The 26,840-nt window shown below is 35.9% G+C and overlaps 1 protein-coding gene across 1 annotated transcript; it reads left to right on the top strand.

Moving 5' to 3' along the window:
* The first annotated feature begins 2,776 nt into the window (after window positions 1-2,776).
* TBX19 (T-box transcription factor 19) lies at window positions 2,777-23,525 on the top strand. Its single transcript, XM_087967678.1, has 8 exons — window positions 2,777-2,973; window positions 8,510-8,774; window positions 10,938-11,072; window positions 11,833-11,894; window positions 12,210-12,275; window positions 15,429-15,556; window positions 21,578-21,713; window positions 23,061-23,525. Exons 1-8 carry the CDS (start codon window positions 2,777-2,779, stop codon window positions 23,287-23,289), a joined length of 1,218 nt encoding a protein of 405 aa, XP_087823804.1. The 3' UTR covers window positions 23,290-23,525.
* Window positions 23,526-26,840: the final 3,315 nt, after the last annotated feature.

The raw sequence follows: 26,840 nt of genomic DNA, 5'->3' as shown, positions 1-26,840 counted from the left end.
ATCAATCCACTTATTTGCATAAAGTCTGGAAAGTTTGAGTCTTGCCAAACATTTACTTTTGATTTTGTTGTTAAGAAATACTTTATGCACTGAGCTCTAGAAATTAAAGGCTATTAGGTATCATGCTGATAAGCCTTATTCAAGACATCCCATTAATAATGACAGGTGTTTCAAGAGTCCAACCAGTGGCAGCATCTTACCAACCTTGCTGATTTCAGGAAGCTTAGCAGGATTACAACTGATTAGTACTTCGATGGTAAAACCATCAGGAACATGAGGTCAGTAAGCTTGATAAGGAAGCTGAGGAATCAACTTGAAAGAAGACTATAGAACACCATTTCCACATTGTTCCAAGACACCCACATCATTATAGCATCACTATTGTGAGTGTAGTTTATTGCTATTCTCAGGAAAATTTATTTCTAGATAGGGTCAGTAAATACTGATTCTACCCTCCATAAAATTTATGAAGAAGCAGTGAATCCAGTTATTAGTAATGATATTTGATGCCTCCTCAGGAACAGTTGTCCTAAAAATAATATTTATTTCATTTAACTGTCATTAAAATAATAATTGGTAGGCTCTCTTAGTATTTTTGGTTTAGTTTGTGGTATAATGATCAGAGCAGTGTTAGGTGCTGCTACTTATTTATCAGCAAAAATATTTCTTTTACATGGAGAGCATGATTTCCATACAACACCCTTGTGAGCATTGGGAAAAGTTTTAGGAACAGAAACAGTTTATATCAGGTAGATAAAAATACTTTGCAAACAGCATTCAGTCTATGAACCAAAGGTTCTTAATCCAACAGACTTGTTAATTCATTTTCCTTAACACCTGTTCACTTGAAGTGGTTTATCATATTCACCTCCTAGATTTGAGTCATATATTTCACCCTCTTGCTACTAAAGCAAGCAGCCAGAAGCAGGATATTTAGTTAATGCCCTTCTGTACAAATATTCAATAGAAGAAATCCATGTAGCTCAGAGTTAAACTGTGTAGCCTGTCAGGTACAAAGACCCAGGTTCACATGTGAAGGCCCAATTAAATTGATTTATTGCTGAAAAGTTTATGCACAGGAATTTCTCAACCAACAGTTAGTACCTGCTTGGAGTTAAATAGGGGTCCATAGAAATCAAGAGAGTTGGATTTAGCTCACTTATGGGTATATAATGATTCTGGGCTGATTCTTCCTTTAATCCTACCCTCAAGCTTTGCCAATCCTATAGAGTCCTTGGTGCTCTCTGAGGTAGTTGTTTGCTTGCAGATGTTTCATCATCTGATTAAGTAACATCATCAATGCTTGATGATATTTGCTCTCTGCTTATTCAGAATTACAATATTAATGAGATGGACAGCATAGTAATTTAATAAATATTAAATAAATAATAAAGAAATCACTTGCATTGGGAAGTATGGATTCTCCTTGACCAAGAAGAAAAGTGGTTCCTTGATTTCTTCTTGAATCAAGAAAACCATACCCAGCAACCTGGCAAAGCATGATATGTATATAAAAAAGGAGCAAATCCCACTCTCACTACCTGTAGCAATGATGATGTTACCCAGTCAGGTTATGAAATATCTGTGGGAAAACAATCAAACTCAGAGAGCCCCAAGGATTCCATGATCAACAGTTATTCCTCAGTGGTCAATATTCAGTGGTAGATATCCTATTAGCAGATGGTAAATAATTATCAATTTTAAATGAGAGCATGAACAAGAAACATTAGAATATATATCCTCTCTTCATCACCTCATTTTGGGGTTGGAATCTCAATGCCACATGTGGTCTATGAGCACTTTCTTTTGGCATCAACATGGCATTTTTCTTCTGATAATAACTTTAACTCTGTTAGCAATCCAGAATCTCTTGGTGAGTGGCAGCTGTACTGTATATACTGAACAAGTAAAATATTAAATTTGCAAAAACTTTAATTTCTCATCATTTTAGGTGAGAAATAAATGAAAACTGAAGTGTAGATCAATAAAAAAAACATAGTAACAAGTTGAATTCCTGCTAACCAAGAGAAAACAGTATTGTGGTCTACAGTATGGCACTATCCTATATGCTTTACACCAAATACTGTCCACAGTATCCCTTACATTTCTCAAAGTAGATAAATTGGTCATTGCTGCCCTAGAATTTGGGAATCTGGCTTGCAAATAGGAAGCTCCTATGAATTGTTCTCCAGTGCATAAATATATTTCGATGACGAACATAAATGTTTTTTCTTGACAATGATATAATGAAGCACAGAGAAATACACTTGCCTCAAGAAAGGCTAATATTATATATCATACAGTGTGCTTTTCAGTACCATTTGCATCTCCCTTTTCAGCTTGATTTTGCAAATCAGCACAGATTTGCTTTCCATTCATTGTTTCATTTGAGACATTAAATCATTTTCATTAATGGAAATATAGTTCTTGAGCAGAATAATTAGACCTTCCTCAGAAAGATAAAAGCTTAACAAATTGAATGGAAGATTCGTCTTCAGAAGCAGCCAATTGCCTAATCAGACTGCCTCCCACCTGACAGTTGGTAATTAGGACATGGTTGTGTGTTCATGTTAAAACCTTAACATGCAGGTGTCATCATCGTGTTGGGACATAGTGGAGGAAAGAACAAGTCTGTGGCAAAAGGCTGAGGTGAGCACTTTTGTTCCATTGTGGCTAATTAATTAGTTTGGGCTTAGGTTCAGAGGGGATTGTGAAGGCTTCCCTCTTTCATTTTTTTTTAAAAATAACCTGAGAAGTTTCTGACATTAGAGTCACCATGACTGATTTGAGCTGTAAGAAACACAGTGATTGCACCATCTCCAGGCTGCTCAATGTGGTGGAAAATGAACTCCTGGCTGGCAGAGACAAAGGAGACCCTACTGAGAAACAACTCCAGGTTATCTTGGAAGATTCTGCCCTGTGGCAGAGGTTCAGAGAAGTTACAAATGAGATGATTGTTACCAAGAATGGCAGGTGAGTGTTAACCTTCTCTTTTGCTAACAGTGAATGGTGAAGTGAATTTACTACATAGAACAACAACTGTGATCGATTTGCAGTTCATTAGAGATATTCTTCTTGAGATGATCTGTAGAAATAAATAAAAACTGCATGAGAACAGGGTTATAGTCTCTCCATTATTCCACTTCTTTCAAGTGAACTTGGATAGTTTGCTGGCGGGACCGACCGGAATAGTTGTTTATATATTTGTGTATAAATAGTCAGCCCTTTTGGATATTAGTGGTTGTTGAGAGATGCTATTATTGACAGCTTAGAAGCAAGTGAAATATCTTCTTTATGTGTATCTAGTGGATGTTGATGCAGCATATTTACATTTGCAAGTATCTTAATAAAAGAAACAAGGCTTCATCTTTTTGTGAACCAAATGTTCAAGTTCTTTTCTGAAAGACTGTTTCATATGAGAGGATCCCATTGGGCACCATAAATTTCCTGTACCATATAACAGATTAGTGTTGTGTAAGGTAAATACATATTTTCTCTTAAGAAGACTTAAAGCATTATAAACTTCAAAATGCAAAACCAACATAAATATATAAATGACATAAATAAACCAATTGAAATGATTTTATCCCTCACACATGCAGATAAGGTAAAGTTCTGATTAGTTTATAATGCATTCTTACAATATTTATACATGATAAAGTGGTTGCGCATGTGGTTTTGTCCAAGCATATTTAACATTATGTCCTGCTGGGCTGTTTACAAGTTATTTCTGGTGGAAGACTTTTCACTCTTACTTGTTCCATCACTTTTCTTTCCATAGAAAAAAACTCTTTGGGGTGAAAATATGGAACTATGTCAGAATCTATTTTGTACATTTTTTTTCTAATAGTGACTTAAAGCACAACAGAGCCAACCACTGATTGTAATAAATAATATAAATGTCTGTGCCCATTACTGTCATGTTGGCATCAGAATGAATGCATGTGAATAGAAGATGCTATAACACAAGTCACTAGTGAGGAAATGCTAGATAGTGCTAGGAGCTCCCTATCTAAAAGAATCCATGAACTATGTTTTTCCAATGGTTACAATAAGAGAGAACACATTATCTATAGCTCTCAGTTCCAGTAGTCAGTATCACATGAAGACCAGATGTATTCAATATGTATCATCATCATGGAGAAAATCTATGTACATGATCAGTAGAAGTTGGTGACTTGATGGTACATAATCCATCAACCAATACAATCAACCAATACAATTTGCATAGTTTTGCTTATGTAAACAGTAAGCACAGTAGCCTGCATAGCTTCGGGAATAATGGCACTGGGGGGATTGAATTGATTTTTTTTTTCTAATAGCTAAAAGAAAAAACTTTCTCTCCTGTGGTATGTAATCATAGACAGAGTATGAAATTGGAAACTGTCTTCTGTTCTGTCCCTCATTAGTTCTTGGCCATCATCTCTCTTCAATACATATAAATACTGAATCACCAAATTCAGTGCTATCTTTGATTCTTTAGTTTATTGATTCCCAAGTCAAATTCTCTCCCACCCCCCTTTTGATGGTCACCTTTTCTGAGAGGATCTATTGTGTTCTTCATGTCGGGAGATGGCAACAGGGCTATGTACAAATGGAAACTTATGTAAAAAAATCCTGTGACAATATACTGCGAGATCGATCATATAGTAAAGGGTTATAGTTTTGCATTGTCACATTTTAAGGGGAAATTTGAGTAGAATGTGTTATATATCTGAAAAGGTGCTAAAGAGAATATAACAATTATGCAAAGGATGCTTAAGGAATAATGTGTAACTCTGTGGGAGGTCTAAGAATTTCTTTAAGTTGCTAAATTGTAACTTGTTGTATTTTCATTATGTAAAATTCTGGCTGGGTTTGCAAACAGTTGCATTTCAGCAAAATCAAGCATTCAGCTTCCGAAGTACAGAATTAAACATTAATACAAATTATAAAGTAATAAATCTCTTTTTCTAAGAACACCTCAGTTGACTAAAGAGTTATGAAATATTATGCCTGAGAAAGTATTAATAATATAATTGATAAAAAGAAGAGGGAGGGAGAGGATCTCAAACAGTATAGAAGTCTGCTTTCACTTCAAAGCCTTATTATCATAGCCCATGAGTATGAAATTTGGTAGCTTTGATTTTATTTGTGCTACTGCTCAATGTTTTCTTTCTCTAATTTTGCTTCTTTTCTGATTCACCACTATTGCTTTTGCTAATTTGTTCATTGGCAAAAAAAGAATACAAATGTGATGACCCAGGGTGGGATACAAAACAAACACAGTCACAGAAAACAGGTAAAGCCCCTTTTATTCCTTCACTTTGCTTCCAAGCTCTGAATATTCTTGATGGAAGCCAAAAAATCTCCCACACCAACAGTTACAAAAAGAAGGGGAAAAGCAACACAAACCAGACAAGATAAGGGCTGGAGGACGTCCACAGATAACATACACTGGGAAGGACGCCAAACTCATAGAGGAGTCATAAACTAGAGATATTTCCATGCTTTGTTTACAGCGTTCGCCCATACGCAGGTCCATACTCTTATTCAGTTGTCACAGCTGCAGCCCATGAAGAGGATCAAGGTCCTCTCCTCCTGAGTAGACCACATCTCTCCCTTATCCTCTCCTCCCTGCATGCCCTAGGATGGATAAGGGATGGGCCTGGGTCTCCTCTGACTGCTCAGCTGGCCTCTGCCCTTCCCCAGCCTCCTCCACAACCTCCGGAGCCACACTTCCACTCCCTGTTAGCTGTTCCTCCTCTCCCTCAGAGTCAATCTGCATCAGGGGCATGACAGCCAGATGAGCTTATGAACTCTGAGTTAATCCATGCATAGCAGCAAAAGTCATCACAATGTTTTCCCAAGAATTCGAAAGACTAATGTTGAAATAAGTAGTATTTTTACATCAAGATTTAATACATACATGGTTTTTAAATTTATGCCAGTATATAGAATGCATCTAGGTTCAACCAAGCTGTCCCAAGAATATTATATAGAACCATGATGTGCACTGGTTAGAATGCAGTATTGCAGGCTAATTCTGCTGATTGCTGACTGCCAGAAATTTGGCAGTTCAAGTCTCACCAGCTCAAGATTGACTCAGCCTTCTATCCTTCTGAGATTGGTAAAATTAGGACCCAGATTGTTGGGGGCAATATGCTGACCCTGTAAACTGCTTAGAGAAGGCTGTAAAACACTATGAATTGGTATATAAGTCTAAGTGCTATTGCTATAAGTTATTAAAAAGCAATAGCAACCCAATCCAACTCAACCAAATCAAATCAAGAAAGATTTTAATGTATAGTCTATAGAGATTCTCAGTAATCCAGGTTATGGTTGTCCCAAAGGTGCTTTTTTTCCAGGAGGCAACTGGACTTTCTTGTTTTTTCTTTGAAGACGTTTCACTTCTCATCCAAAAAGCTTCTTCAGTTCTGACAAGAACCTTCCATTCCCCACTATCCGGGAAGAGCTGAAGAAGCTTCTTGGATGAGAAGCGAAATGTCTTCAAAGAAAAAACAAGAAAGTCCAGTTGCCTCCCGAAAAAAAAGCACCTTTGGTGCTTTTGATGTATTTTTGATGTATTTTTATATCTAGGCAGTTTGATTTATGGAGCTTTTAGAAGATGCTAGCTTCTACCATCTCTGACTAATATGATGAAAGATTTAATTTCAAGATAGCACAAGGCTAGGGAAAATGGCCTAAAAGATCTCAAATCTTCTGAGATTGAGTACTTTTCATTTATTCTTTAGTTTCATATCACATTTTTTTCCTCTGCAAACAAAAGGCAACATACATAGCCCTCTTCAAAAATTTCCCCCAAATAACAATTATGTGGGGTTTATTGCTTTAGGAGAAACAGCAGAACCCAAGACAGCCAGTGAGTTTTTATGACTCATGATGGACTTAAATCTGGATCATCCTCATCCTCATCCCAAACGTGCTCCCAAGTATGATTTAAGTGTTTTAGTTGGAGTAAAAAGAGAAAATAGAAATTCTCTCGGTAAGTATATACATAAAACAGACTAAACCTGTTCAGAAATATTCCTAGGTTTCCCCCAAAATTTAAGTAGTGAATAATGGAGCACAAACAATGCAAAACAACCCATTTGAAGATTACTAGTATAGGATAATCAATGGACTAATCAAAGGGAATTGGCATTGTCCATATTTATCCTGCCTCTTTCTTCTCCATGCTAATCAATTTCAAGGCATAATTTTTTTTCATAAGCTGGAGCCAGGAAACACGAACCTATTTTTTTGTCCTTTTCTCCTTGACTATTTAAATAGGTCATCAGATAGGAGGTCTTATCCTATACTGTGATATCCTAATTTGTGATACAGGAAGTAAAGCCAAATGGAATTATTTTTATCTCTATTTTTAGGTAACACACATATTATTCATTTTGTAAATAAAAGCATAATAAACAAGATCAAAATCTAATAAGTTGGCCAGGACTCTCAACCATGGGAGGAAGAGGAAGAAAAGAAGGAGGAGGAGAGGAGAAGAAGAAATATTTTTCCTCCAGGCATTATGAGGTTAAGGAAAGGAAAGCAAGTCGGGTAATTGGAAATGTAGTTGCAAAAAATTGAAAACTGAAATAAGTTGAGATCAATAATAGTTGGAATGGGTCTTGAAAAATGGTTCACATACACAATAATAAACACAAATAATATGAAAAATATAATTAATTCAAATGTTGCATTACAACTTTCACCAACCCTACTCACCATTGAGAGGAAAGCTGAGACCTGTACAGTATTTCAAAATCTAGATAATCATACAGTTTACAGGAAGAGAGTATAAACAAATAAATGCAGGTACTTTCCCTTTTCCAAAATGTTAACATCTCCAATTTAAATATTCTGAATTCAGTTAAAATTGTCTTTTCTTCCTGCCTTCCAGAAAATGCTGTTTAGGAAAGCTGTGAAAAGATCGTTCCCATCCTTCCTGAAAATAGAAAGTTAGTCTTTCAGTGCTTTAATATTGGTTCTCCTCATTCTGCCTTGGCAAATAGATTGAAAAAATTAAATGTATTACCAAAAACAACCAGCCTTTAGACCAGGGGTGTCCAACCCTGGCAACTTTAAGACTTGTGGACTTCAACTCCCAGAATTCCTCAGCCAGCTTTGCTGGCTGAGGAATTCTGGGAGTTGAAGTCCACAAGTCTTAAAGTTGCCAAGGTTGGACACCCCTGCTTTAGACCAATTATCATTATGTAGCATATCCTTGAATGTGGTTTTCATTGGAAAGACTAATAATGAGCCAAATATTTGTGATGACTATGTCCCCTAGTCAATTGTTTTAGGAACAGAACAAGCTGTCTTGATTGTAAGATCTCATACTTCATAGCGCTATCCATGTAAAACAGAAGAGGGATGAGTGTTATCCATCTCTCTCTTAGTGAAAAGATTTTGTGTCATCAAGTGACTCATTAATATGTTAATTTATAAAGCAAGCAATTAAAACAAATTATTCTCTAAATTTAAAAAGACTTAATTTCACCTATGATTGTTTCTCATACAGGCGGATGTTTCCAGTTTTAAAGATCAGTGTTTCGGGGTTGGATCCAAATGCTATGTATTCTTTTCTGCTGGATTTTGCTCCAACTGATAGTCACCGCTGGAAGTATGTGAATGGAGAATGGGTTCCTGCTGGAAAGCCAGAGCCATCCAACCACAGCTGTGTCTATATCCATCCAGACTCACCCAACTTTGGAGCACACTGGATGAAGGCCACAGTATCTTTTAGCAAAGTGAAACTTACCAATAAACTAAATGGCAATGGGCAGGTATGGCTCCATGGCTTTTTTTTTTTTTTTTGTAGGCCTCTTGGCTTGAGTCATTGGCTTCTACCAATCGAGAATGATCAAGGGTGCATTTATGCAATTAGAAGGGCCCTTAGAGGCCTCTTCACCCACAGATGCCAATTATTCCATGGAGTCCAAATGTAAACAGGAATAAACAGGCTTTAATTGGAGCTTTCAGATTTTAATGGACTCCTTGATGTCAAGAGAGACAGAGTGTGCTGTGGTTTAACCATCAGGGATTTTTACCTCCATAGTGTGCCTTGTATGCTGAGTTTTTACATAGGGCTTCAGAGAAGGGAAAATGATTGGGGGTATTGAGCCTTTGTTTTCTCTCCTTTGCCATTTGGTGCGTAAGTGGGATGTTGGCAATAGTCAGGTACTCAAATAAAAGGCTTCGTCTAAATGAAATAATTACTGTGCTTGCTTTTGCCTCATGATAATTATCAATATTCTATTGAATCATCTTTGGTCTTTGGAATAATAATACAAAGTATATACCTGTATGAGAAAATAAGTGGCATTCTCTCTGTAGGCCCTTAAAAATAAAAGAGGAAAGTTGGCTTTGTTGGCTTGTTTGTTTAATATGCATCTAGGACTACAGTGATGAACATTTTCTTTGATTTATTTTGGAATGCAGGATTAAATCTGAAAGCAAATCCATTAGCAAGCAAAGAATGAATTTCCAGCTTTGCGTATTGTTTACATCTCTTCTGACTTGTTTATGGCCATTTCTATACTTATCTGGGGTCCTCCAGAATTTACATGAAGAAGAAAACTGGGAAAGCACGGACAGCAGGAACTTTGGTTTTTATATGTAGCAATTGTTTAATACAGATTTTCGGAGAAAGATATTTCAGCACAGCAGCAGCAGCAACAACAACATAGCATTCAGATAGTGATTAGATTTCTGTTTCTTTCCCAAACTGGAACACTGTTATTTTTCTACAAAAACAATACTATCTTCCCTACATTTCAAGGTCCAGAACATTCTAATTATTGCTTAACTACACATTAAAGATGCATCCTCAACCAATCACTTGAGTTGTTAACACCTAAGATACCCAGAAAAGGAATAAGATGTCATTGTGACCATAATTGAATAGTTTTTTCCAGTTTCTATGCATACAGTTTCTCCTGTAGGAAGCCTAAAAACTGTAAAAGAATTGAACTATCTTTTTGTACTGACCCAGAGCCATGATCTTTAAAAAAGTTACATTTCATTGCTTCAATTATGAGTAAGGGCAATGGAATTAATACAATGCAAGATTTCATTGTTTAAACACTGAATTCAAATGGAGGGTCTCTTCCTCTACCATTCAAAAGGCCCCAGTTATTTCTTCTGTCTTCCTTAACAAATTTCCCCTAGAAAAATAAAAGGTGGAAGAAGTGGCCTGAAAAGACAGGAGGATCAAATTTGAAGGATGTTGATCTCTGGAGCCTTCATAAAATCATGAGAATAAGACAGGGCAATCATGTATTAAAAGCCTAACCTGGAATCCTTTATAGTTATGGACCATTTCTAATCAACCCAGTTTCCATCTCTCAACCCTTCTGATTCTAATATAAAATGTATTCAAAATACTCAGTCTGCTGCTACTGTTTGCAGATCTATTCTCTGTTTTACCTACTTTTCAGCTGTTTGGGCACCTACAGTCATCCAGGTAAAGTGACCAGAGATTAAATTTATTATAGTGCATTAGCAATAAACCAACTATTGCTGTTATTAGTTACTTATTTTTCCTCTCCCCTTTTTGAGGGTGATATGATGGGGAAAGAAGGCTTGTCAGATATATAGAAGGGCTGTCAAACTTACAGGCCGGATGTGTCATCCATTGGCCATGCCTACGTCCAGTTTAGTAAAAGGGAAAAAAGTCCCATACGTCATGTGACGACAGTTTGACACCCTGAGATATAGCAATAGGCCTTAAAATGAAAGCTCCCTGACCTTGGAAATAATGGGAGTATATTGAAATGTTTGTTTAATTGCAACACTTGGGCCACAAATTATTTGATTACCAGGAGTCGCATCTTGCATTGAAACCAAAGTTAATACAACTTTGTGTAATAGCTTCCATATGTCACAGGTTATGTAGAATACAAAATAATATCTCTTCAATTATTTTCTCTCCCTTTTTCTCATTCTAGATTATGTTGAATTCCCTACATAAATATGAGCCTCAAGTTCATATTGTTCGAGTAGGAGGTCCACACAGGATGGTAATGAATTGTTCTTTTCCTGAAACTCAGTTTATTGCTGTGACTGCCTACCAGAATGAAGAGGTAGGTGGCTATCATACAAAAGGAATTCATTTATTAGTGGGAATCACTTTACACTGTCCAGAAAAACATAAGTAAATTTTGTGATCCACTGCCCTTTTTAAAGTATTGTTATCAACAAGGATGTGTTCTTGCATGCTTGCTATTCAATAACCGTGGAAGAGGCATTCATATGACACCAGAAGTTATCCTTCTGGATCAGGAAGTTAGTCTCTTCCAACTGCAAAATCAATAAAAAAATCAAGAAAGAAATTGGCTAGTGGCCAGTGTATTTGTACTTTGTATTATTATTCTAAAGGCCAAAGATGATTCAATAGAATATTGATAATTATCATGAGGCAAAAGCAATTTAATTCTATACGGTGCTGCCACAGGAGAGCAAAGCATATGCAATAACCCCAACCAAGTATGTTGCTTCTGATAGTGAAGGATAATATAAAATCATTGTGTGATTGATTGCTTTATGTTGTTGAAAAAATTGCTTAATATTCTTTTAAAGTTGTCCAAATTAATGTTTAGTGACACATCTAAATAGTAGTCAAGTGTTGAATTGTTTTAAATCTTTTTTTTAACTTCCTTAAAAGGTCCAAAAAATTATTCCTCTCCACTCCATGCATTGTTTACTAAATCTGAGAGCTATATTAAATTATGTGTGGTATGAAGAATACTTTCTGTCTTTTACATTTTGTATAAATTCTTCTTGTAAATGATCAGCTGTCACATTTAAAAGACTTAACAGAACCCTTCTTTCTTGAACCTCAAGATAACAGCTCTCAAAATCAAATATAACCCTTTTGCCAAGGCATTTCTGGATGCAAAAGAAAGGTAAGATCAGTTCTTCATCAAATGTATGAAATTTGTTAGTAATAGAAGAATACCAGCTAATTTCCTGTTCTTCATTCTTAGTTTGTAATCTGCATTAGAAATATAATAAACACTAATCTAATGTATGCATTATGACTAGAGATCATAATAATTCTTTGGCTGACTTTAATGACAAAAAGTTTAAGAAAGCTTTGTAAAGTTGATTAGACTTGTAAATAATAAGTAGTCCACAGAATTTCATGATAGAATAAAGAAATGTCATTAGAAGAATAATTTTACCAGAATCAATGAACCTTTAATCTCCATATCCTTCAGAAACCACTCCAAGGATGTTCCAGATATTGTCTCTGAAAGTCAACACATGACATATTCTCACTGTAAGTTATAAAATAGCTTGTTGTTTATTTAAATTGATAATATGAGCTAACTGTTGACCATTGCTATTGTAACATCTGTCACTGCACAGTATTGGATGGTTAACAGATGGAAAAGTATTTTGAATAATAGGCAATAGTATGAAACAACAATATTTTATCTAGTTTCCTGCAGCTGTGATTAGGATTTTACTCAAATGCCCTGATTACCACTTCTCTCCACTGACATATTATTCTGAGCATCTTATTACACAGGAAAGGCAAACTTTAGAACTAGTAGCTATGTTGTTGTGAATATTCTTATAACATCACTTCCATGTTGAACCTGCCTATGTACAAATTGCTACTATGATGGTCATGGCCAATAATAAAACACTTAGAAAAAGCAAACTGTAGTGATATTGCCTCATTGTCCCTCCTTGTATGCATTACTTTTTTATGTTCTATTATATCACCTCACATTTATCTTTTTTCTGGAAAAGATAGGTTTACTTCCAGATAATGCATTTGATTACATCAACTCATCGTTGTCATTTTTAGGAATTGTGACTTTATAAAGCTACTGACCAAAGCATCTAGCTGTTGTTTGTCTGCTTAGTATTTGGTTATGACACCACCAGTTTTCAATAATGAAACTCACTAGCAATACAAATCTATATGGGAAAACCTTGTTCCTCTTTAAAATTTAGAAGTCTATTGAAGTCTTTTTACATGTGCAGTATAGATGCTTAATTAACAAAAGAAAGCTGTAAATAAACATTGACTTTTTCTCAGAAATAAAATTATTACATTTATATTAGTTCAATAACAATAATAAATACTATATAGCAATAACAAAGATTTCTGAAGAGCAGAAATACTTAATTTCTATTATAGAAAGTTCATTTATTCTTAGTCATTGTTAAAAGATAAGTTTATTTTGAATCTAACTCAATTACTGCTCATTTTGTGATTGGTCCATGCAGTTTTCTTGGCAACATGATGGAAATAGTGTATCATTGAATTCTTCCATGGTATAGTTCTAGTATTTCTTGGTAACTTCCCATTCAAATATTAACCATGCATCTCCCTGATTAACCTTTGGGCCTAAATGAGATCATTTAGCTATTGTCACTTGCTAAGTTACTGTATTTTGTTTTACACATTGAGTAATAAGGAGTGATTATGGGTCAGTGAGCATTCTTTGTATACACAGAAATAGCATTACTATTTATTTATTTGATTTTTATCTTACCTTTATTATTTTATAAGTAACTCAAGATAGTCAACATACAATACTTCCTTCTTCTATTTTCCCCAAAGCAACAGCCTTCTGAGGTGGGTTGTGTTGAGAGAGTAACTGGCCCAAAATCACCCAGCTAGCTTTCATGCCTAAACCAGGACTAGAACTCTCACTATCCTGGTTTGCAAGTCAGCATCTTAACCACTAGACCAAACCGGCTCTCTGTATCAACCTCCAACGGATTGCTAATTTAATCTGGTGAGAGAACTCAGTCATTTAAATGATACTGATAATGATGCCATAAGGAGTTTGAACTCCTAAAAGGGTCACCCTTGCTAGTAAAATCATGAGAGAGCTGAAGGAAAGGCCAACTCATAACAGATATAGGGCTCTATAGGCATGAGAAAAGCTAAGCCATCTAGACAAAGGATTTCCAAACTCAAACCCAGAAGAATGCCAATGGCAAATAATTCCAGCAATGTTGCCAAGAAAAGTATGGGCATAGCTGAAACATGTGGACAAATCTAAGTATTAAATAATTTGACACACACATTAGGTTACAGGCAATTTAATTGCTGAAAAACAGCATTTCGTTTTTATGAATAGATTCTGAAGTGATAAAATAGATAAACCTCAAGAAAGCTTGATCACTGATTGAAAAATAAATTCATTATTTTACAAGGATGCATACAATTAAGATTTAATTGTGGCAGGTAAAAGTGAACTTAAACATATAGATCAGGGCTGTCAAACTCTTGGCCCATGGGCCAGATGTGTCACACACTGGCCATGCCCATGCCCATGTCACGTGACACCGCTGCAACGACATGAGTTTGACACTCCTGATATAGATTATGAATTCCAACTATCTATTAGTCCTACAGGTGGAGTTCTTGATAAAAAAAATGCTTGCTCATCAAGGAGTTGAAGTACATAACTATACTGCTGATAGAGAATAGATTCCAGTCTTCTAATATCAACTTTTTTGCTATCAAAGAACTCCATTTGTTTCTGTTAATTTCCAAGTTGTTGGCATATTATGCATGGAATGAAAAAATCTACAAAATCATTCCATCTTCCAGAATAAAATTAATTTGTGAAAAAAAATATCTACAAAAGGGAGCCACATCGTATAAATCAAAGTAGCATTTTGAACACCATATCTATGTCTAATTAACTGAACCATCAACATAAATTTTATTGATAATAAAACATGTGACATTTACTTTAGAATTTTTAATTTAGAGTAGTCAAACAACCATTCATAAATAATTATTATACGGCTATTACTTTGTAAAAAAAACATGTTAAATCCTCAAGTACTCAAGTATTCTAGGTATGATGTTTCCTTGCTAATTTTGATAAATCAAAGCTACACATTTCACATATAGGTTTATTAGTAATGTTCTCAGAGTATATAATATACTTCAGGCTATTAATTGACTTTATTGATTTTAATATAGAAAACACCAATATCACATACAAGTAGAGCCACTTTATGATCCTCACCTGTATATATCAAACCATGAATTTCACTCCTGTGCCTAATTACCCAAGGAGAGCAACCCTCCAATAAAAAGGACTTAGATTAGATGGTTCTTATTTCCATTCTTTTTCTTTGAGATGAAAAGATTATTTAGTCATCCTATGTTTTTGAGTATTTTAGTCTGCATGACAGACTAAAAGATATGTATGTATGTATGTATGTATGTATGTATGTATGTATGTATGTATCTCTCTCTGTGTGTGTACTTGTGTATGTATGTATGTATGTATGTATGTATGTATGTATGTATGTATGTATGTATGTTCCTGTTTCCCTACTTCAGCTTTTTTAAAAAACTCAATTCTCAATATTTCCGTAGTGGGTGGCTGGTTGATTTCCAATCCTGATGCTGTCTGTGCAGCAGGAACTTCCAATTATCCATATACGGGGAGTTTTTCTCTGCCTGCTCCACATTCTCATCATGCCTGCGAACATTATTCAGCTCTTCGAGGACACAGAGCCGTTCCGTATCCTGCTTCGTACATGCAAAAAAATAATTATCCAGGCAAGTTCTTGTCATGTTTTGCATGCCAAATTACATCACATGAAATGATTAGCAAGTTTATCACAGCAAAAAGATTTTGAAAGGATAAAGAAGATGTATAACTAACTATTCTAAATGTCAGTCAATAAATGCTCCGTTTTTTAATATATTGAATAACCACAAAAGGGAAATATTTATTAGTTCATAAAATACTCTTTTCTATATTATTTTCCTTCACAGCTGAGAAAGAGATAGTAATAGATCTTGGCTGATTTTATTTCAAAAAAATAAAAAGGATTTGATTTGATTAGTATTTTGATGGGAAATACCACCAAGAAATACTAGGACTGTAAATTAAGCTGTAAAATGAAATAGGCAAACACAGAGAATGGAAACTATGTCTGTATTGTTGCCAAAAAAATTACACCAATGATATCCCTAGGTGTCAAACAAGATTCCAAGGAGACTTCATTTTTAGGCAAAATAAATCAGTGAAGTTTCAGCTTGGAAAGATAGTACACATTTATTTTATTTTATTTATTTATTTATTTGATTTGCCAATTGTTTACAAGATAATAAGTATAAGCGTATACATAGTTGTGAATACATGAAATGGGTACATATAAGAAAAATAAAAGAATAAGAGAAACAATAGGACAGGGACGGTAGGCACATTGGTGCGCTTATGCACGCCCCCTACAGACCTCTTAGGAAGGGGGTGAGGTCAATAGTAGACAGTCTAAGGTTAAAGTTTTTGGGGTTTGGGGAAGAGACTACAGAGTCGGGTAGAGTATTCCAGACGTTGACCACTCTGTTGCTGAAGTCATATTTCCTGCAATCAAGTTTGGTGCGGTTTACTTTGAGTTTGTATCTATTGTGTGCTCTTGTGTTGTTATGGTTGAAGCTGAAGTATTCATTGACAGGTAGGACATTGCAATGTATGATTTTATATACCATGCTTAAGTCAGACCGAAGACGGCGTAATTCAAGGTTTTCTAGTTCTAGAATTTCAAGTCTGGTGGCATAAGGTATTCTACAACGAGTAGAAGAGTGGAGAACTCTCCTTGTGAAATATTTCTGGACTTTCTCAATTGTGCTAATATCAGATACGTAATGAGGGTTCCAGACTGATGAACTGTATTCGAGTATTGGTCTAGCAAATGTTTTGTATGCTCTGGTTAGTAGTGTGATATTACCAGAGAAAAAGCTACGTAGGATTAGGTTAACAACTCTTAATGCCTTTTTGGCTATGTAGTTGCAGTGGGCTCTAGCACTTAGATCATTAGGGGTGAGTATTCCAAGGTCCTTTACAGAGCTTGGGTCATCAACAAGTTCTTGACTATTCAGCTTGTATTTTATTTTCTGATTTTTTTTGCCAATATGTAAGATAGAGCATTTATTTGTTGAGATTTGAAGTTGCCATTTGTTTGACCATTCAGATACATAGTCGAGATCTTTTTGAAGGGTAGCAGTATTGTCTGTGGTATTGAACAGCTTTACATCATCAGTGAAAAGAACGCAATTGCTCTTAATATGATCGCAGAGGTCATTTATGTAGAGTATGAAGAGAGTTGGTCCTAGAACACTGCCCTGGGGGACACCACTATTGACAGGTACTGGATTTGATAGGACGCTCCCGATTTTGACCATTTGTTGTCTGTTTGACAGGAATGCTTCTATCCAGTTATTCAGTTATTCAGTTGTCCAGAGATACCATAGGATTTTATTTTTAGGAGTAGTTTGTCGTGTACCACTGAATCAAAGGCTTTACAGAAGTCTATGTATTGCTTTGCCCTGGTCGAGTTGTGTCGTCCATATGTTTTTGCAGTGTAAGAGTTGCAGATTACAGGATAGTTTTTTTCTGAAACCAAATTGTTTATTGGAGAGTAGGTTGTTTGTCTCTAAGTGGAGGATAATGGATTGGTTAATAATTGATTCCATGACTTTACAGGTGACGCAGCATAAGGAGATTGGCCTGTAATTTTCAACTAGGCTTGGGTCTCCCTTTTTGAAGATGGGGATGACTGTGGCTTGTGACCATAGGTTAGGCAAGGAGCTGGTTCTGAAAGATTTTTCAAAGATTATGCTTAGAGGTTTGGCTATGGCAGTGGATAGCTTTCTTAAGAAGTAGGCACATATTCCATCCGGTCCAATAGATAGAGATGGTTTTAGATTGCGTAGTGATTTTTCAACATTGTCTTCTGTGAAATCGATATGTATTAGATCATTGTAGTTGTCTGTGGTACGGCTAGGAAATACTGGGCATGATCCATTGCTGTTTACAAATACTGAGCCGAAGAATGTGTTAAAGATGTTGGATTTAATGGTGTCGTCGTTGCAGTCTTTACCATCAGGTCTTATCAAGGGAGGGATGGACCTTGAGTCTTTTAGTTTGTTGTTTACAAAATTGTAAAAAGCACGGGTGGAATTGGTGCTTAGAAGATTTTCCTCTTGTTTAATGTGATAATTGGTGCATTCGGTCTTTATCTGGTGGCATAAATTTTTGTATCGGTTTTTGAAATTGGCAACGTGACCAGATTTGTTTTTCCGCCAGAGTGATCTCTTTTTGGATTGAAGTTTCCTTATTGATATGGGTAATCTGCTTTTTTGTTTTGTTTTGGGAGTTGTTGTTGGAACATATAGTTTGAGTTGTTGTTGGAACATTTCCAGGAAATGCTTTTCTTCGCTCTTGCTTCCCCCTGAGGTTTCCAGAAAAGCAGCTCTTTAATGGCAGAGAAGAAAAGAATTGATCCTTTTCTTTGAGAAATTATTATGATATTTTAGGTAAAAAGATTAAAAAGAGTAGAAAAACACGAGGCAAGATTTGATACCATCAGAAACCTCATAAAATTATATGAAGAGGGAAAGCCATATAGTAATATAAGCCTCATCTCTAGGATGCTGAACATGATGCAAGTAAAGTATGTACACTAGAATAGAACTATAATTCCTTCTCCTCAAGAAATACTGGAATATGATTGAACAGCAAGAATATAATAGTCCAACTGTCTTCTCCCAGTGGTGCCCCATTTAATAGCAATAGAGAGAGTACTTACTTATATATATCACTTCAAGGTGTTTTGCAGCCCTCTCTAAGCGGTTTACAGAGTCAGCATATGTCCCCCAACAATCTGGGTTCTCATTTTACTGACCTCGGAAAGATGGAAGGCTGAGTCAACCTTGAGCCGATGGGAATCGAACTGCTGAACTGCTGGTAGCCGGCAGTCAGCAGAAGTAGCTTGCAGTACTGCATTCTTTTTTCTTTTTTTTTGAAAATTTTATTTGGGTTTTCACAAAAAATACCCATAATACAAATAAAACATCTTTTTTTGAAAATAGCATGGTCCCAGGTTACACTTCTTCATACAGACACAAACTCAATTTCATGCTCACTTTTATGTTCTATTCCATTTCTTATTACTGTTTTACATTTTTTACATAGTTTTTCTCCTCTCTTAATTTTCTCAATTTTATTTTAATTATCTCATATCAATTCAAATCATTATATTTATACTTTTGTCTGTCCTGTTTCAATTTCATATTTTCTTTTCTCATTAAACAAACTTTCTCCTGTAGTTACTAATTGGAGTATGACACCTTTATATCTTTTAATTTTATCCATTCAACTCTTATTTAAGCTTCCATATATACCTTGAGGTTATAACATTCAATATAATACATAACTTCCAATCGAATTCTGCTTGGTACATTCTTAAAATACACACTATATTCTTAAAAAGTTATTATAAATATATGTAATTAAAATGCTCATTCCATTCCAATTCAATTCTATCATTAATGTTCATTAAAGTCTTAACATCTTTAACATTACTTTTCAATTAAATATCATACTTCCTTAGGAACACTTATAAGCTTTCTGTAGTTAATTCCCCCCCCCCCCAGTTTCTCTTCCCTTATATTTTATAAAACATTAAATAATTAAAATGTTCCCATCTTTTCCTAATTCAATTCTCTCATTCATTTTATTTCATTTATTTATTAACAAACATTTCACTAGATTACAATAACTATTTTATCCATCATTTTAATCATATATTGTTTCATATTTTCTAAAATTATTTCTATTTCTAATATAACATTACTATCTTATGTAACTTTGCAGAATCCCTTTTTCAATTAAATTTTCACTCATTATCTCTAAATAGGCCCTGTTTCTCCATATCTTGTTTCTGTCCTTTATAACTTCTTTTCCTTTCCTTCTTCCCTCTCTTCTTCTCCCTCCCCTTTTTACCCCCTTGTCTCTCTAGTTCTAATTCTCTCTTCTGTATTCCTCTCTTCTGTTGCTTTCAAATATTATACTTATTTTTCAAGTTATTATTCCTTTTCTTGGTTGTTTTTTAAAATCTTAAACTTTTCATTCTCTTTCCCCCCTTTCCTTTTTTTCCCCACATAAAATTACTTGTTCATTAAAAATGGCTTCTTCTTTGTCCCAGTCTTCTTGTTCTGCAGGCATTTCTTGTTGTTTCTCATAGTTCGAGATCTCCATTTCTAAGAATTGAAATACGAAGCCAAAAGAACCTCTCCCTTCTTGTGCATCTTCTTTGTACTTTTTAAGTTCCATTTTCAGTTCATCTAAAAGTAGTGCCATTTTAAAACACTTTTACACAACCACCCGATTAATTTTAGTCATTCAAATGCAATAACCAAAAAGCCAGAGATCACCAAATAATCCAAATACTCCCAAGCTGTTTCTTCATGCTTCTTTTTTCTACTTTCTCTTCCTAGGGTTCTACTATTTTGTAGCCAAGTTTCAGTTAAAATGTATCTTTTAGAAGTCTTGTTGAGGTTTTACTGTAATTCCAGGCAGTCTCCTCCCTTTTTTCCAGATCCTGCCCTTTTATTCTTTTTCTCTCCTTTCCTGCTTTTAAAAGGTTTTAAGTATCCAGAAATCTTTATTATCCCTTTGACATTTTATTTTCAGCTTGAATGCCTATCAATGTCAAAGTGGATTTTTTTTCCCAATTTCTTATTTAGATCTCTTAGCTGGCAGTATAGGGAAAAGGAGAGAAGAAAAAAAACCAAATCCTTTCCCTTTTCTCTCTCCTTCGCTGCTTCAGAATCTTCTTTGGGAACAATGTTACTTTTTTTTTTAGTTTAAATTCCAGGGTACCTTAGTTGTTGCTTTTGCAGTTTAACCTGGTCAACCAAAACTTTCTCTTCTTATCTTCCTCCTGCACATTCTTTTCTGGTTGAGTTCTTCTTTGAGGTGGCCATTTCTGACCACCGTTGCAACCGCCTTCGGGAAAGGGAGTAATGGCCAGCTGAGGAGGAGAGATGCGGCTCTCCTCAACCCTGCTGGCAGTCTCCCCCCTCTTCACCACCTCTACGGGGTGGCTTAGCCCTGAAACCAGCCGGCTCGGGGCACTCCAGCGGTGAGCACAGATCAAAACCGCGCACGATCGCAATTTCGGTCTGTCCATGAAGAGGCTCAAACCAGAAGTCTATCACAGTACTGCATTCTAACCACTATGCCAACATGGCTCATTTAAAGATGCCTTCTTGTGTCCCAGTTAGCAGGAAGTAGATACAATAAACCAGAAACTGGCAATACACAGGTTGAGATCCCTTGACCCACAGCATTGCAAAATCTTAAATAGAATTGTACTACAACATTACATAGAAGTATAGTTTCATCAAAAAACTTGCTAAAAATAAATAAAATAAAAAATCTGAATATGTGAAATCTTAGTTGTTCATTATTCTTGAATGAAATGTCGTAGATGAGACTGCTGATATCTTAAAAGACTCTGGGTGCTTTTAATATTTTGGTTTATTTATTTCATTATGGACCCCAAACCATAGTTGAAGGATAGTTCAACAACTCCTGAAAAGAGTCATATTCTCAGCCAAACTGAAAAGAAAAACTGCACCTTGTACATATAGATATGTAGACATATACATATAGATATCAAGGAGTGAAAGAATAAAGGCTGTCCATTCAGCTCAAGGTTCTGCCTTTTTCTGTTTTATTTAATACTCAGCCTGATTTGGTAATCTTGTAATGGTGCTAAATCCTTTGTGTTTCCTACTCTAAAGTGAATCTGACAGAAAATGCCAATAGCGATTTCCAAGTGTCCCCAGGCCATGAAGGTTGGCCTACAGGATCCTCCAGTCACCACAACAACCTGCTCCCAGTGCCACACAATAGTGGTACTAGTGCTCCAGGGCCCAGGTAAGCAAGCATCTCCTCAGTGTGCATGTTGTCCTAGCAGCAATACCTCAGCAGTCTCATCAGAGCAGCCCTTCTTGTGTTCAACGGGTAAGAAAAATAGGTCAGATTTTACTATACACCACCTTTTCTCCTTTAAAGACAAATAAATAAATCAAATAAATAAATAAATGAAATAAAACAATTATGTTAACTTCCTAAATGACAAGAGGCAGCTTTAATTAGAAAGAATGTTTATATTTTGCTGATATAAATATCAGGCAAACACAGAGGTGGTATTCAGCAGGTTCTGACCAGTTCTGGAGAACTGGTAGTGGAAATTTTGAGTCGTTTGGAGAACCAGCAAATGCCACTTCTGACTGGCCCCATCCCCATCTATTCTCTGCCTCCCATTGAGTCCCAGCTGATTCTTTTGTTGCCTTGCACAGGAGAATGGAGCTGGAAAGCAGGTATGTGGGGTGGGGAGGGAATGGCATTTGCAGTAACTTTCCCCTGCCACGCCCACCAAGCCACGCCCACCAAGCCACGCCTACAGAACCGGTAGTAAAAATTTTTGAATCCCACCACTGGGCGAACAGTCTAAGCATTTAAGACTAGTTTGTCTCCAAGAATGCAATTAAAAACTTGGTCTGGACTCAAGAGTAAAACAGGGTCTGGCCTCATTAGTACTTGGATGAAAAACCACAAGAAAATAGAGAGGCCGTAGACTAGCCTGGGAAATTGAGGAAAAAATATTGTGGAAGATGATAGCAAAGTATTTCCAAACTGTTTCCAAGAAGTCACCAGGAGTTTGGCTAGATTCAAAATACACTCTAATTGTTGCAAGAAGTGTTTCACTGAAAGGACTGGTTTATCATACAACTGTGCTGTAAATTGTAGCCCAATCAGACCATTTATTCTGAAATCCAACAAAGGGAGGCTTTGGGTTAAGTTCTCAGGTAATAAGAAATATGGATAAAACAAAATGAAACAAGTTAATGTTTTGAATGCTATATTCCTTTGAACCAAGTGCAGACAATCATGTTAAAGGCTTTGTGTGGTTTTTAATTTTTTTAAAAAAAATTCTTGAATCTTAGATTGTTTCACTACAATAGGCTGAAGCACCTAAAGATGCAAGAAACTCTCCCCAACCTCGCCCTAAGTTAGAAAGAAATACATGCATAAAATCATAAAATCATAAAATTCTGGATTATAATAATTTCTTTGCAAGACAAATAATGCATTGAATAAAGAAATACAATTTTCAGCTACAAAAATGATTATCTGTTCCTGTCATACATCAAGCAATGATAACGGTAGCTGCAAATTTCAGTTGTGGTTTTTGTGTGTGTGTGTGTTGCTTTGTTGCAGTCACTATCCTTGCCTCTGGACTGTCAGTAACAATGCTGTCAACGTTTCTAACCTGGCAAATGATGTAAGCAGCAGTTCCCCATTTCTGCGAAGCAGCATTGCATTGCCTGCCACATCCTCATCTGGTTTATCGGGCACAGTTGCCAGCAATATGGACGCACAATTGGAACCTGCTTTCTCCAGATTAACTGATTCAACCTGGACACCTGCCACCTCTCGTTCTTTCTAGTGGGCTTTGGGAAGGAGCACATGATCACACAACAACAGAACTGGAGGCTGCCATAGCATAGGAAAAAGCCACATCTAATAAGAAATTCCGGTTTTGCACAATCTGTTCGTTTTGTTAATAAAGTTATTAATCAATTATTATAACATTATTCCTCAAGAATGCATAGTAATAGATAAAGCAAGTATGAATTGGTGAAGTCTTCAAGTTCATTTCACCCCTTAGAATACTGTATAGAAAACAATATTCTTTGTGGCATAACATGTTGCTTTGAGATTAAGAGTGGCAAAAGATCATTTATGTGCAAGAAGAAATTGGAAAACCAGCAGAGACCGATAGCTCTATTTGTTATAGCAGATATACTAATGGTAACCAAAGAGAAAGCAAGTACAGTCATCTTTCTGATTCTGACTCAGTCACTTCTGTCTTGACATACCTTTTTTCCTAGTGGAAGGAAGAAAATGAAATTCGAATGAAATGCCAAAAGGCAAGAATTTAATCCCCAAAAGTTTGCTTGCCTCTGCACACATTCAATTTGTCATGTCAAGGAAAGAGGGAAAAAGAGGGAAGGATACAGGGCTGCTATTGATTTCAACTTATTGCAGGATACAGCAATTCTGTTTAATTGGATTATTGCTCATGACAGAGAAGATATTACATCTCATTAATTTTCTTAAATCTTCATAAAAGGAAATTAGCTTTCTTCAGAATGTTCATAATGTTTATAAGAGTGTCCAAAGTAGTAACAATATTTTTCTTTGAACTAATTCATTAGTGAAAAGCTATCCAATCCATCATCATCGTTTTTTTGCCCTTCCATTGTAGGTTGTCAATCTTTAGTAGTGATGATAACTCTACCCAGCATCCCTTATTGGCATCAGATAAATGTGTAGGAATAATCATTAAAAAAAAGGAATATTGTATTTTTGTTGCATTTTCACTGACATCCGATGGGACTTCATTTGATCCACTCTGCTGGCTGGAAGTTCTTGTTGTTTCACATTCTTGGTAAATGTTTTATGCTGTAGTTTTTCTGTGCCATTTTGGCTTACCTGAACAGTGCTCATATAGACAATTGTGTATGTGACCCCAGAAGGACAGTTGACATTTCTGTGACTCAATCATTTCTGATAAACAGAAAATTTCAGCAACCACATAACTGAATTAATAATGAATGAATAAAATTAATCATATGGATTACATGTGTGATTCTTTTAATATGTTCTCATACAAAAAGGAAAAAGCATGACTTAGATTCTTCTTCAATGTTACTTTATTTTCTGTATAATGTTTATTAAAAGTACCACTCATAAAATTACCACACCACTATAAGGAGTGCACTTCAACATCAAACATGACACATAAAACCAAGAGATTTTATGTGCCTCAGTGGTCCTGAGAATTAACTAATGTTGACTGGAAGAAATAATTTTAAAATCAATTTGGTGGGGGATTATTACATTGATTAATTACACTCAATTATTTTTAAAGTGAAAATTGCAGATAACCCTCAACTTACATTTGTTTAATGACCATTTAAAGTTATAGTGATACTGAAAAAAGTGACTTATGATCAATTTTCACACTTACGACCATTGCAGCATCCCCATGCTCACTTGATCAAAATTTAGGCAATTGGCATTTATTTTATGACAATTGCACTGTCTTCGGATCATGTGATTACATTTCTTACTTTCCCAGTGGGCTTTAGACAAGCAAAGTTCAATGGAAGAAGCCAGATTTGCTTAAGGACTGCTTGATTCACTTGATATCTGCAATGATTCACTTAACAACTATGGCAGAAAAGTTGTAAAATGGGGTGAAACTCAGTTAACAACCGTCTTACTTAACAATGGAAATTTTGGATTCAAAGGTGGTTGTAAGTTGAGGATTCAACTGCAGTGGTGGGATTCAATTTTTTTTACTACCGGTTCTGTGGGCGTGGCTTGGTGGGAGTGGCAGGGGAAGGATATTGTAAAATCTCCATTCAGAAGTGGTATTTGCCGGTTCTCTGAACTACTCAAAATTTCCGCTACTGGTTCTCCAGAACTGGTCAGAACCTGATGAATACCACTTCTGATTACTTGTATTGATTTCAATTTTCCATTATTTAGAAGTTAATATTTCCTTTAAAAAATCTGCTGCAAAAGATACAATTTGCCAAGTCTAAGGAGTATTTCTCCTTCCCTTTTGGGGAATTAATAAGAAAAATGTCCCGCCTCTAAACTGATAAGAACTCCACTGCTACTTGTGGTAGAATACCAATAACCACACTGATATACAGACAGGACCACACAGAGTAATTATAAATAACACTAAGCTATTGAATGGACTCAGATGAATCTCCTTGTGTCAGTGGTGGGATTCAATTTTTTTTACTACCAATTCTGTGGGCGTGGCTTGGTGGGCGTGGCAGGGGAAGGTTACTGCATAATCCCCATTCCCTCCCCGCCCCACTAACCTGCTTTCCAGCTCCATTCTGCTGTGCAGGGCAACAAAAGAAGGCCCAGCTGATCAGCTGGGACTCGGGAGGCAGAGAATAGATGGGGGCAGGGCCAGTCAGAGGTGGTATTTGCCAGTTCTCCGAACTGCTCAAAATTTCCACTACCAGTTCTCCAGAATACTACCTGAATACTACCATTTCTGAGGGGGTCAAAGAACTTCATTAAACATGTAGCTTATTTCTAAAGCTTAGTACAGCATGCATTTCAGTAATCCCACCCCCCTTGCAAAAATAGTCACAGGAACAGTATTTCTGTGCAACTTTCCTGTTCCCGCCGCCTTGTAGTTCCTCATTCAGTCTCTTCTGTCCCATCAACCTTACAAACCAAGGTCATCTCAACAGGTGCTGGTCAGAGACTGAGGGGATTTGCCAAAGAGATGCCAGAACACCTAATTGGACAATGTGACCTGTAAACATGAGGGAGGGAATTATCTATTCTTTAATTATCCTGAAATTGCAGGAAATATTTAGAACTGGTTTTGTTTTCATTCGTGCTGAAATGATGAACTCAATAAAACAGCTCTGAGAAAACTGAAAGTCTCTAAACCTTGACAATGGGTTAGTGTGGGCTGTTGTTCAATAAACATGCTTTTTTTAATTTGCCTTAATTTCCTCTGCTGATGAGGATATCCAGGATATTGTTTTCTTCATCTGTTGTGAATTTTCTTTGACTATGTTGTTGATTGTTTTAAGCGTTTTCTCCAGAGTATGGCTCTGGTATGTAGATGCTACTTAGTTGTAAAAAAGGAACAACAGCTGAAGCCACAGTGAGGGCAAAATACACCAGAGCCTGCAGCAACTGGGAAAAACTGTCATCAGGCTGTTAGTCCACTTGTAAGATAAAGAAATATAAGAACTCAACCTAGCGCTCGTTGTGAGGGAAGACATACAAAGAAGCAAAAGGAATCTTTTGGAAAGGACCATATTAAGCATGAGAAAAATTTAATCTAGATATTGAAATGAAAATAATAAAATTAAAAATACTATAAAACAATAAAATTATTGAAATTATAGGCAAGTAGAATAATTGCTGTAGTAAATCAGTATAGAA

The sequence above is a fragment of the Notechis scutatus genome, chromosome 5 (genome assembly GCF_049901735.1).
Source record: "Notechis scutatus isolate UNSWTSFEM ecotype Mainland chromosome 5, rNotScu1.2, whole genome shotgun sequence".
NCBI lineage: Eukaryota > Metazoa > Chordata > Lepidosauria > Squamata > Elapidae > Notechis > Notechis scutatus.
Note: the sequence above shows the minus strand (reverse complement) of the source record. Positions and strands in the feature narration are given on the sequence as shown.

What these genes read in the sequence shown, in the direction of transcription:
- TBX19 (XM_087967678.1), top strand. Translation starts at nt 2,777, where the DNA reads ATGACTGATTTGAGCTGTAAGAAACACAGTGATTGCACCATCTCCAGG. An exon ending in ATGACATATTCTCACTGTAA is followed by an intron (nt 12,276 to 15,428) that starts GTTATAAAATAG and finishes ATATACGGGGAG; the next exon opens with TTTTTCTCTGCCTGCTCCAC. An exon ending in ACTAGTGCTCCAGGGCCCAG is followed by an intron (nt 21,714 to 23,060) that starts GTAAGCAAGCAT and finishes GCTTTGTTGCAG; the next exon opens with TCACTATCCTTGCCTCTGGA.